General features: G+C 39.4%; 1 protein-coding gene across 1 annotated transcript; it reads left to right on the top strand.

Annotated features, from left to right (window-relative positions):
• Nucleotides 1–1844: 1844 nt before the first annotated feature.
• prkacbb (protein kinase, cAMP-dependent, catalytic, beta b) lies at nucleotides 1845–12717 on the top strand. Its single transcript, XM_034104282.2, has 10 exons — nucleotides 1845–2249; nucleotides 5862–5923; nucleotides 6005–6133; nucleotides 6375–6473; nucleotides 6564–6646; nucleotides 6848–6974; nucleotides 7078–7173; nucleotides 7304–7426; nucleotides 8049–8213; nucleotides 11230–12717. The coding sequence occupies exons 1-10, from the start codon at nucleotides 2204–2206 to the stop codon at nucleotides 11353–11355; spliced, it is 1056 nt and encodes a 351-aa protein (XP_033960173.1). The 5' UTR covers nucleotides 1845–2203; the 3' UTR covers nucleotides 11356–12717.
• Nucleotides 12718–13519: the final 802 nt, after the last annotated feature.

Genomic DNA, 13519 nt, shown 5'->3' with positions numbered 1-13519 from the left:
TATTTTACAAATCACTCCCCTTTCAAACTGTATTCTTGTTTATTAATAACAACTTTTTTTTACTGTCATATAGTATTTTATACCTGTTTACTTTATTCTCTTATTTTTGTATAACTATAATGATCATATAAAGATGTGCCTTTACCTCACTGGTTGTAGAAAAAGCTTCTTATATTCGTTAGCATAGCTAGCTAACCAGATGCTAATAACAACAAAGTTATTGACTGTATGATCAGTATGACAGATCGCCACTGGGCTTACAACTAAGACACAGCCACGCAAAAACTGCAGCATGTGTACGGCTCCTACACTACTGGTACTGCAATTTTTGGAAGTGCCGGAGCGGAGCGGCGTTCTGGTGCTCTCCGTCAGAACTACACCCCTGTCAGAGGAGACATATACCACGTGATGACAAGTTAGGCTTGTGTTGTGTTCAAGGACCATGACCTTGGCCAGGAAAAACAGGCACTCACTTGTTTAATTATTTTGCGGTCTAGATTTCTTTAATTTTTTTCTTTTTTGCGTGTGTTTATAAATTACCTCGAGGGCCACCCCAAATGGTCTCGCGGGCCGTATACGGGCCGGGGGCCGGAGGTTCCCCACCCCTGTTCTAGTGTCTGTGTTGTAGGTGCCATAATGCTTTGTCTTAACCTTTTACCCAGGTCTTCATAGATATTAAGCATTTCCAGTAACCCAGTATTTGTGTTATCACCTACAGCATTACAACTGACTGGAGAAGCGGTGAGATCTGTCTCAGCTTCAGATATCTGCTTAGTGTTGTTACCTGTGTTTATCTCTAAGTGTGGTTCTACATGTGGCAAACCCTGTACACTTACTTCTCTGTCTTTCACAATGTCATCAATAGCATCTTTCAACAAGTGACCCATCCCACTATCTTCTGACTCAAGCAAGTGCTTACTGTGCATAAATAAACTGATGTAGTTGAAGCAGCTTTCATCGTCTCCCTCCTCGAGCTCAGACGGTTCCTGGCCTGACACTGGACCCACTTCCTTGGCGATGTGGAGGAGTTATTTCGCTGACAAGGAGAGTAGGCTTCTTCTGATGTCCCACACCAGACTTTTCCTTTGGCTCTCCGACATGACAGCAGCTCTTCCAATCCAATTCACTCACGATGGATCACTCAGTTCAGCAACGGTTCCACGTCTGCTCGCACCAGCACCAGCTCCGGTATTGGTCCTAGAAGTCATTAATCGATCAGCTCCCGACCAGTAGGTGGGGAGCTGGGCATTTGAGACCTGTAATATATTGATGAAAAACAATATAATAGGTGATTTAACTTTTAATATCTATTCTGCAGGGTTGCCTGTGAATGTTACTCCAGGTAAGTCTTATTTAAGTGTTGAATATAATTCCAATCATTAATAAACATTTGAAAAGTAACTAAAGGTTTCACATGAATATAGTGGAGTAGAAGTTCACAATTGACCTATTGTAGTCGAATATAAGTACAAAGTAACATAACATGGAATTACTCAGGTAAAGTATGTACCTCAACATTGTACTTAAGTAGGCTATTAAATGTAGACTACTTAGTGTAGCAAATTAGTTACGTTACACCACTGCTATTTTTACTATAAATATCGACTTCTTCTTCCACCACTGCATAGGCTTCTAGTCACAGCTTATTATATCCCTACGGACACTGCTGAAGGCGCCTTTGAATCCATTAACAGCTGGATAAACCAACACAATACAAATACAACAAATAACGTGCATTTCTGCCGGCCTGGGTTATAATAACCCTCTAGTTAAGTCACGCAAACGTGTACCTGAATGCCATTCATGTCTGTAAATGCAATCATGATGCTCCAAAACTGCGGAAGCAAGACAAGTTTTGGTATCTTGACACAGACATCTCTCAGCGCACGTTGAATGCAGCTGAGTGTTGCGGGTGAGGGGGGGAGCAGCTGAGACACAAGTGACCGCTAGCTTCATGTCAACCACACTCCTGAACCTGCAACAGCGGAAATCTGTCCCAGGGAAGAAGGAGTGGGAGAGACAGAGGGGGGGTCGCTGGAAGGGATACTCGACTGTATTTCTTGACGTTTGAACCGACTTAACATTTGCATCGGTTTGGGTTTTCCCCCTATTTTTTAAAAGGGGGATATCAGCTGTAGGAAGAAGTGTTAGCTAGCCACCGCCATCTCCTCTCAGTCGGAGCGACCGCCGTGTCTTCCACACCATGGGGAACGCTGCCACTGCCAAGAAGGGCAACGAGCTGGAGAGCGGTGAGTTTTTGGGCTTTAACTGTGTTTTATGTTACATTTATGAACCCTCCTCAATAACGGTAGCTAGCCTGTTATTACACTGAAACTGTGGTACAGTATTGTTGAAAGCAGGGGAGGGCCGTGCGTCCGTCATCCCCCGCACTGTTCTCCAAAGAGCGCTGCAACACACTCGCCCTTTTTATGTGTCGATATTTGTCAAAGCTTGGATTTTTTTGGTGTGATTTTTGCGCGTTACATGAGTACAAAAATGGCCTAGCTAAGTTAGCTGTTAGCATAAAGACCCCGTGGATGTTGTGGTTTTCTTGGCTGCAAGGGGGTGGGGAGCAGGGGGAGCGTTGACAGTGTTAACATCCATTAAAGCCTGTTACAGCGCCGTGAAATCAATAGGTATCGATACATTCCCCTTATTGATGATTTCACGCGTTAAAAGGGTTGTTTGCATGGCAATTGGAGCACAAGAAAGACCCAGTTTGATGACCAGCTAGCCTGCTAACTTTAGCTGTGGGGAGGGGGATTAGCCCTCTGAAGGCCCCTGTCATTTCATTGCCTCTTGATGGTCGTAGCTGTTCAGGCCTGCACACACACAGTTAGCCGTGGCGTGTTTTGTCGATTATTATTCTAAACCCTTAGACTAAACGTCTCCAAATTAGCATAATCTCGTCATCATCCCCTTTTACTTAATAAAAATCAGTATAGGCCTATGAGTCTTACTGTACTTATTGTTTTTAATAACCAATACATTTAACTTAAAGGCAGTGTGGGATTGTTTCTGCCTCTGTCTTCTCTGCCACATCTTATTCTTGGCTACATAAACAAAGCTTTCTTACTGCACAGCACCCTGACCAAATATGGTGAAGAAATGACAAATGTGCTCTTTCCATTCATAAAACTGGGACCTACTAGTGTCTTCCCAGCATATGCACACCCGCTCAGACAGAAACACTTGTCTTGTGACATTTGTGTTTATTTAGAGCCCCTTTTTTCTAATCTTGCCGTGGTAGAGGTCCATCAAGGCTGACTTCGCTCATTGAGCTCGTCATTGACTGGAGCGGCTTGTCATCAGACCTTCGTCAGAGGATAAGGGGTATTACAAGCTTTGAAAGGTTTGACGTAACTGGGGCTAGGACAGTGTTACTTTGTGCTGGTATACTTTGATGTGTGCAGCTGGTCATCATTGAGCATCCTCCTGAGTGATAAATCACTAATGTTTCCCTATACCTGGCTGTAAACATAAAAGCTGTGGGTGTTGTTGTTTTACAGAATTGATTGCACAAAATCCGTCACTGAAACTACCTTCATTTATTTGTATTATCTTAAAAACACGCAGAGTACTGTCTGTTCAGTTACACGATTAGTTTGTTTGAAGTAGCCTCACTTTATGATGCAGTGAAATACCTTCCCTGAGATTTATTGACCTGTTGAGAAAGAACATGCAGGCAGGCAGGCACAGTGAGCAGTGCCAGCCAGAGACACGCAGGCAGACAGAGATGATCAGATCAGCAATACTTCCCTTTGTGCCACGCATATCTTTTGAGTGTAACTATGATCCCTAGATCCTGCGCTGGGGCTAACTGTTAAACCCGTTTAAGCTGACACTGTGCCCTGAGCTGCAGATTTGTGTGGTGCGTAGTCGCTCTGACAGGACGACCTGGGGGCCTACGGAGTTGTGTATATACACTGGAGTACCTGTGTTTACTGTATATATAGCTGCCAGTAGCACCAAGGCAGTCACGCTTGCACAGGGAAATTAAACAGCTGCCATCATGACACCTATTTTATTTCACTGTGCCAGTGTATTGTGTTTCACTCTGTTGTGTAACAGAACAGGCCGACATAACTGAACCATGTTATGCTTGTCCGGATTTTGGCATTGCTTTCAAGATGGCCAACTGTGCTGGCTTCGGACCATTTTGTTTGTCTCCCTAGGTACCAAATGTTGGAGAGACATTTGTTGGGACAAAAATACCCTCATATTATTTAACTGTTTAAAGTTTCTGTGAGTGGATAGGGGATATTAAGTCATAATGAATGTTGTTTTGTTGCCTTGCAACTTTAAATTTCAAGCAATCCGCACATTATTTTCTTTAATCGGTTAGTATAAACCAGAGCTGCCTACCATGTTAAAGGTTTGTTGCTAAAGTGATTAGTCTGTGTAGTATTTTTAAAATGTAAATTACCTTAATGTATTAACTGTTTCAAGCAAGAATGCCAATACCAAAGATAATAATATCTTGAGGTTTGAGGACGGTTGGCCGGACATCATCGCCTTTGTAGATAGTATATATATAGTAGAGGTTGGTGTATTGAAGTAGTGTAATAGTACAGTAGTATAATAGTATTGATAGTATGGATAATAGTTTCATTCCTACATAAGACACACACACAGCAGATCCTGACAATCTAGAAGCTAAAACTATGAAATGTTTGTCTCTTTTTTATTTAAAATGTAATCAATTATCAGAATAGTTGCAGATCGTTTTTATGTGAACTATATTGTTGATTCAACTCAATTCAATTTTTCTCAAAGAATTCCTCATAGCTTCAAAACTATTATCAGGAGAGAAATTCTCAGATTAAAACGCAGGAAAAAAACTCTCATTAGGCTTCATACATTCTTTTAAATCTTCGTTGTGTAATATAGGTTTGCAATAGTTTGTTCTCTAGCATGCAGTATTATCTTGTCCATCTGACCTAATATGCACGACTGAATCTCAGCTGCATGCCATTTTGTTACACCTGTTCCTCAAATACCGCAGTAGACTGTCAGTCTATGTTTAAATTCCTCGGGTGATTGTCAACTCTGTTTTCATTCCTGTCTCTTTTATTCACTACATATCTTCATGTTTGTTGATCTTTTATACTTGTTGTTATGTACATGAACTCTATATTTCTCTCTGTCTTCTCTTCCGTATCATCCCATCCATCTGGGTGGTTGTTCCTGCAAAACCTTGGTGATCAATAGAGACTTTTGGTATGCTCATTCCTCCCAAAGATGACCAGTATGGCAGAACGACATTCGTTTTTATTCATAATACTTGCTAGTTGTGCTTGCCTTTATTGTGTGCTTTGATAATAAGTCCGTGTTTTTGTTATCCTCATTCTCTCAATCTGGATTTTCCATACATTGGTTTGTCTTTGCTTACCATTTCTTCTGCTGTGTTTAATAGTCTTCCCCCATACTGTAATATGTATTTATTCACAAGATTCCCAGAGAGCCTTACCCTGTAATTATAAGTGTGGTTTTTCCCCCTTCCTTTTGAGAATAAGGCTACTAAATAACAGAATATCCTGAGTGTCTTGGCATGCATCACTAGTCTTGAATGTTGTTGTCTTGTGTTTTGTGTCTTGTCATGTCTCTTCAGAGCAAAGTGTTGGTAGTCACATCTAATGTATATCCAGATGAGAGTTGACGTTGCCCATGTTTTTCTCCATTGATTTACAGTTTAAATGTCATTTCCGACATGTTTTAACTATCCCCTTTTTAGTATGATAGCATTTGGTATTTTTGCCAGTTTAATCTTGAACTCAAATGTGTTTTAACGTAAATAATCCAGCTTTTTCACTAGACGAGTGTATGCTAACTGTATCTGTCTGTGCTCTTTTGTTTTGTAGTAAAAGAGTTTCTAGCCAAAGCCAAAGAAGATTTCTTACGGAAATGGGAATGCCCAGCACAGGTGGGAATAAGGAAAAATGATTTAAACACAATTTTCCGTAGCTACGTCCATAGAGGCTAACAAACTGTTTTATTTCCACAGAGCACTACGTGCCTAGATGACTTTGAGAGATTAAAGACCCTGGGTACTGGCTCATTTGGAAGAGTCATGCTGGTGAAACACAAAGGCACAGAGCAATACTTTGCCATGAAAATACTGGACAAGCAAAAGGTCAGTGGGAGCCAGAGTTAGGTCTCATTTTCCACTAGATCAAAGTGTTTACATGTGCAGTGTACACTTAATACACTAACCTCCTTATCTCCCTAAAATAACATTACAATGTGTTTGTGTTGATTTGTAGGGGACACAAGTAAAATAAATAGAAAACTAAAAGCTGCTTTCAGTGCCAGCTATTTGCTAGTGTAAGTGAGATTTCCCCGACAAGGTCATCTTATCTCTTGTTATCTGTCAGGTGGTGAAACTCAAGCAAATAGAACACACACTAAACGAGAAGAGGATATTACAGGCTGTGAGCTTCCCCTTTCTCGTCAGACTCGATTACGCGTTTAAGGTACAGTGTGCTTTTTTAATTCATGTATTATCGTAGCTGAAATTCCATTATTCAGTTTTGGAGCAAGTTTATTTTTGATTTTTCTTTTAGGACAACTCCAACTTGTACATGGTGATGGAGTACGTTCCAGGAGGAGAGATGTTCTCACACCTAAGACGAATTGGAAGGTTCAGGTTAGCTTTGTCATCAACTAATTCCATAGAAATACACAGTGTCCAAATATTGAATTTACTCTTGAGATCATCTTTTATTTTCTGCCGTGTGTCATAACATACATTTGTTCGTAAGAATGCTACAGAGAAGTGACCACCCTCCTCCTCCTCCTCCTCCTCCTCCTCCTCCTCCTCCTCCTCCTCCTCCTCCTCCTCCTACAGTGAACCACATGCTCGATTTTACGCCGCCCAGATAGTGCTGACATTTGAGTACCTCCACTCACTAGATCTCATATACAGAGATCTGAAACCTGAGAACCTTCTCATTGACCACCACGGATACATTCAGGTGAGCTACAACAACAACAACAACAACAACAAATTAAAACATAATGCTGCTCTGTCTTATAAGGCGACACTTGACCCATGCATTGTATATATGCTCCTTAAAGGTGACAGACTTTGGATTTGCCAAGCGGGTAAAAGGCAGGACCTGGACGTTGTGTGGGACACCGGAGTACCTTGCACCAGAAATCATCCTCAGCAAAGTATGGACACTTTTACAGTTATCTTAAATGCACAGATCCAACAGTGTAGGCACTTGGTAGCACAAATGTAAAGGACGTCTTAAATTGTTAAGACATAAGTAACAGCAATATCTGTCTCTTTTCTTGTTAGGGCTATAACAAAGCCGTGGACTGGTGGGCCCTCGGAGTCCTCATCTACGAAATGGCAGCTGGATACCCTCCATTCTTTGCAGATCAGCCCATTCAGATCTATGAGAAGATCGTGTCTGGAAAGGTAAGGTTTTTTCGATTTTGGATACGTTTACATGAAACACTTTTAATTGTGCTTTTTCTTTATGGTTTGGGAAAAAGACAGATATAGGTGTGCATGTACAAAACCCAGATTTCATCTAGAGATGTAAAGTGCAATTGTTAGACCTGTCATTTTGGATTTCTAACTTTGCAAACCATATATTGACAGCATACACAAACATTTTGTAATTTCTTTTTTAATGGAACATTTTATATTGTATTTTAATTGATTCTAAGTTTAGTAATAAAAAATTAGCTATTACATAATTTAAATTTTCTTATAAACTGCACCAATATCAGGACCTTCTGTGAAAACCTTGTTTTTTTGCTTATTTTGGACTTGCGGAGTAATTGCAAGCTTTATGTCTGAAAAAATTCCACTGAGGCGTCATGTTGTATGAGTAAGGCTTTTATTTGACGTTACCGTTTGTGCAAGGTTAACCATTTTGTCTGTTAATTTAACTGGCAAGACTGAAAGATGATGACCAGTCATGGCGGATAAGCTGACAACCGTCTGGTTTCAACCAATAGATGATAAATTAGCCCATCTCCCTTTTTAACTGTTAAAACGTTTTTCTAAGAAAGGTTTGTCCTCTTCTCTCTAGGTACGATTCCCGTCCCACTTCAGCTCCGACCTGAAGGACCTTTTGAGAAACCTGCTGCAGGTGGATCTGACCAAACGTTACGGCAACCTGAAGAACGGAGTGAACGACATCAAAGGCCACAAATGGTTCGCCACAACAGACTGGATCGCCATCTACGAGAGAAAGGCAAGATACCAAGAGCATTTTGTGGTCACACCAAACACTGTTACCTCTTTAAAAAAAATAAGTTAATTAGATATTGATTTGTTGATAGTGATTTCTTTATTTGGTAGTTGAAAGATTCCCAGCCACGATGCTTCGACTGTATTGTTTTATACTATTTTGTTTTTGGGAAGTTATCAGAGGACAGTTCATCAATCCAGTGCTGGTTTTTTTTCACTTGGAAGTGACTCAGCTCCTCTGCTGGCTGTGAGCTACATGGCATTTTGCAGGGTGACAATGATAATGGCGCTCTTCGATTAATCAAAGTACATATTAAGCTCAGGCTAGAACTCCATTGATCTGTTGATTGTGTTTAACCTTTAATCGTGATACAATCATACTACTTTTTTGCTTAAACTATTGATGCTCTTCCTTTATTTAGTGTTTACCACATGCTTTACAATAGTTACTGGTGGTGAAAAATAGCTGCTTTAACCAACAGAAAATCTGGGACACTATAATGTATGTTTACGGCCACTATTTGGTGAAGTACATTTGGCATCCTTAAGATTGCTGTATCAACGTCAGACTGTAATGTTTTTTTTTGTTGCAAAAGGTGTTTTAGTTTTCACAATGTTTATTTGTTACTGTTGATAATTACTAAGTCTATATAGTTACCAAATTGATTGAATTTACTTTTATGGTAGACATGGACTACATTTTCCCTCAATAATACATGTATTTTTTTTTTTTAAATGAAAGAAAGATGAGAAGAGCAAAAATAGCCACACCTGTACTGATAAGTAACCAGATTCATTTTATGTTATTTAGTTATCTGCAGTGCACATTTATAAATAAATTGTCATTTTAATTAATCTCTCCATTAAGTTACATTAAGGGGTTAGTGATGACACATTTTGAGTTACTCCGAGCTTCATAAACCTGTCATTGTCCTGAACTTTGAAAAGGACCTCAGATGGCTTGGCCTGCACACGAACACACCCATCTACGCTTTGAATCCCAGCTAAAGCCATGTCTTCCTGTATCTTCCCACCTTCATTGACTATTCTCAGACAGCCAAACACTAAGTGTTTAGTAAACACAGAGTAGAGGGAGGTGGACTGACTGCTTTGCAGAAACAGTACACTGAAGACTTCTGTTTGTGGCATGTCAAGCCTTGGCCTCAGAGAGTATGAACTTCACTCCGTAAAAAACTGTAATGAGAAAACGCTGATAAAATGGTTTATTTCAAAAAAATGTGAAAACAGAATCACAGCCAGGAAGGCCTTGATGTTGTTTTATATACTCTGCAAGAACTATAATTGATTAAATGTCGAACAATTAGAACATTGATTTAGAAATATGTTGAAATGTGTAAAGGCCCCTACACACCAAGCTGACACCAAAGAACACGTCCCGACGGACGGACTGTTGTGTCGCCTGACGTCTCCTGCGTCTTGGCCAACAGTCGCACTGGAACACACCGCAAAGACTTCAGCCGACGGCCAAGTAGCACGTACGAACTGCGCATGCGTGAGTGGCAATAACTCTCCTTAGCAGCAGGCGACAGTAGTGTGTATTCGTCATTCAAAAGAGGCAACCGGAAGACGGACTGCGTGATATATACAAACTTCAGCTCTCTGAAGCAGAAAGAAACAATTTAAGCATTGTGGCTGGCAACCTTAAAGTACTGCTGCTACCACATTCCATGCATCAGTAATTATAATCCAAGATTATATTCATATACAACATTATAACACTGACAGGCAAATGATGTATCATCATGTACATCTGTATCTTCTGACTTTTATTGTAATATAGCTAATTTTATCCTCATTCTAATGTTGTGTTATCTAATGGCTGTAGTATCAAGGTACGAAATAAAGTTTTGTATTTTGCAGTAGCGGTAAAAAGTGGTTTATTATCAAATGTAGAACTGTACAATGTAAACAATCGACTAAAATACAATAAGATAAAAATAGTAAGTAATAAGCCTACAATAAAAAAAAAAATAGCCACATCGTCCAGGGTCCTGTCCGTTAAATACTTGAAGAAGCTATTGTCCACCTCATGCAGGAAGTGTGGCAGCAAATTACGTGGCAACTGAGTTGGTCTTCGGTTTCTTCATTCCAGATCGCCATGATGTAAAATAAATTATTGCGTCCAGGTGAGATGAAAATGAAAAATAATAGCCGTCTGTGTGTGCCTTCTTCACTTCCGCTTCGTCTATCGACAGCTGAAATCGGCTTGGTGTGTAGGGGCCTTACAAGACAAATCTGAAAAACAAAAAAATGTGAAAACGGTGGTAAATCTAAAAATCTACTTTTGATGGTTAATCATTGTGAAAAAACACATCACGTAATAGTTTTCAATCAAGGTTTACTGAAATATGCAAAACCAAATCTTTGATTTGAGCTATTCCCTGCTAATGCTGAAGTATTCTTGAGATGAACCACTTTGTAAAAAGCGTGGTCTGACCATATCCAAAGGCAAAAATGTTTATAACATTTGAACTTGCAACACTTGAAGGTGGGAAAGTGTCCTGCTGTCAAGAGGGGAAGACATAATTATTTAGAAATGTAGGTGCACGCATTCATACTTTCTCTTTTGAAGAAATCTATGGCGTTGCACTTCTTTGTGAACCAGGAAGAAGCTTTCTTTAATTCACAAAAATAACTTAAGAAGAAAGCTCAAATCAGGAATATTGTGTCAACTGACTGAAAGTAGATCTAGTATGGTGGCTTTGGAGAGTTTCATAAAAATGATTGGACCAGTTCTCCCTTATTTTGTCTGTGTAAAGGAAGAGAGTTTTACACCCTAAAGGTCTCAAAAAGCTTTGTTTAAAGAACACAGAGCCTTTCAAACTTTAATTCAGTGTTAACATCATTCATGCCAGTTTTATACTAGAAGGTTCATTGTTTTAAGGTAGGTTACTTAACATTTTGACGATGTCTCTGGAAGACAGTCTGTCCTTCCTCGGAGAAATAAATTATCTCCTTTCTTCTGGCTATTAAAATATGTATTGCTCTTGTTCTCGCAGGTGGAAGCTCCGTTCATACCAAAGTGCAGAGGCCCAGGGGACACCAGCAACTTCGACGACTACGAGGAGGAAGAAATCCGCGTTTCTGTAACGGAAAAATGCGGGAAGGAGTTTGCAGAGTTTTAGGATGCGTTACCATGGATATATCAGGGAAATAAGGGGATCTTTGCACTCTTCTAAAGACTTGGGATGGAGCAGAGACCATCGTTTTTCAGATCTACTACATAGTCCCTTCATTCCATAAGGCTGAATGAGGTCGCCATGATCCTTGGGTGCCGATAACCTCTCACTGTCACGTACACCTGCGTATTAAAGCAGACACACCACTTTTTCTTTTTTTTGTACCTATCCACCGTTTTGTTTTTTTACTTTGAAGCAGTTAGTCTAAGATGTTGTTCTCCCCTTTTAAAATGTGATCTTTTTCAATTTATGAGGAAAAACTGAGACAATGGCCAATAATAGTCCACTTATTGTGACTGACATGGTGACAGTTGGGTTGTAAGCTATTCCCTCCAGTTGTCAGCGGTGTGTGCTTTATGGTCTGTTACAAATCACATTGGCTATTATAAAAAAAAATGTTGGCCAGCTTTCAGAGGTAGCATTCGTCCTATGTGCATATCTGTCAGTTTTTTTAAGACATTTGAACATGTTGAGTGTTAAAAGCATGACCAAATAGACAACTTTGGGTGACACAAGAAGAAAAGTCCTTTCCTTTCTTTGCTTTTTGCCCAGAGAGCCATGTCCTGAGGCTCCCACGAAAGTATCCATTCACTGTCCTCTTGGTATTCTGACCCAGGCACAGCAAGCCAGCGCAGAAAATGACAAACCTTGTTACATTGGTCAAATGCAAATCCAGTTGTTTGTTTGATCCTTTTGGATCTGTTAGTCACATGTAAAGTTTGTCATTTGGTATCTAACTTTTCTTTTGTCGCTGTGTCTAACATTATAGTCATATTGTCCCTAGATTTCAGGTCTGCGTATAAAGACCTTTGTTACGAGTCTGTGGAACAATGTGACTTCAGTAAACGGAAAAGAGTGAAGTGGAATCCTTTTGAGGATTTTTATTGAGTGTAATGTTAAGTTGAGAACGTCGGTGTGAATAGTGTTGAGGCTCTGTGCCTCGACATTGTCAGTGAAACCTTAAAAGTACAGAATTTGTAATGTATTAAATCAAAGATGTTTTAAAATCTTAAACAGGAACGCAAAACTGCATATTCACCATATTCTCCCTGTTACAACCCCTGACAGATTTCTGTTTCATTCTTATCAAAGAATGTAGATTTGCAACTTATAGGTATGCATATTTGAAGGCTTGATTTAAAGGTACAGTTTTCCTCACAATACACTGGCTAAAATAAAGACTGCTCCTTTGTATCACATGTAACCCTGTTATTGTTAATCTCATTACATCATACGTATATACATTGTTTCATATATGTTTTTATTTATACACATTAGAGATGCTAATAAATTTTATTTTTAAAAGTGTTTACGTTGTGATACTCTCCATGCATTGTCAGATTTACATTCGATTCATTTGAACACCTGCATAGAAATTGTATAGCCATGTCCCAACTCATCCACATAGTCCAGACATAGTAGGACCCCAGAACAATAAGCATTTAAGAGTCAGCTACTTAGAGCAAATCTGCATGCCTGGAAATGAAGTCACGTCACAATGCATATATTAACAATTTGGTACCAACTCATTAAAAGGGAAAATAAGTCATTAAAGTATATGCACTTACAAAAAATTGATTTTTTTACACTATTTGTAAAACAAATGCTGATAATTTTGCCAGGATATAACCCCCTGTCTGGCTATTTAGTCATTTATTTATATAACTAAAACTATTAGTACAATATATAATTAATGCAGTATTGATGCTCAATCAAACCACACTATGCAAACAATTAATTTGTATTGTTTAAAATGATTGCAATGTATATATAGGCCTACTGTATATTTGTAATATGATGATTGACATTTGATGATTGAGTTTGCAGAGTTATGGCAAAAAAGAATCTCGTGAATTTGGACCTTTTGTTTTGCTGTAGTCCTTCCATGCCGTAGTCCTTCTATTTGTGGAGTTATGTTGCCACTTAACTCCACAAATATCCAAAAACACATCGTTTTTCTAGAACAGATTACAAATCGCCGGAAAATTGTGGCAACATGTGTGATGAAGGTGTTGCGCTGGGCTATATCATGCAATCGAATTGAAACTTAAGCTCGCTCCATTGCAGAGATATTCCCGCGAGAGTGCGGAAAACTTAAATGTATTTATTT

This window comes from Pseudochaenichthys georgianus, chromosome 17, assembly GCF_902827115.2.
Source record: "Pseudochaenichthys georgianus chromosome 17, fPseGeo1.2, whole genome shotgun sequence".
Classification (NCBI taxonomy): Eukaryota; Metazoa; Chordata; class Actinopteri; order Perciformes; family Channichthyidae; genus Pseudochaenichthys; species Pseudochaenichthys georgianus.
The sequence above is the reverse complement of the archived record's forward strand: the minus strand, read 5'-3'. Positions and strand labels throughout refer to the sequence as shown.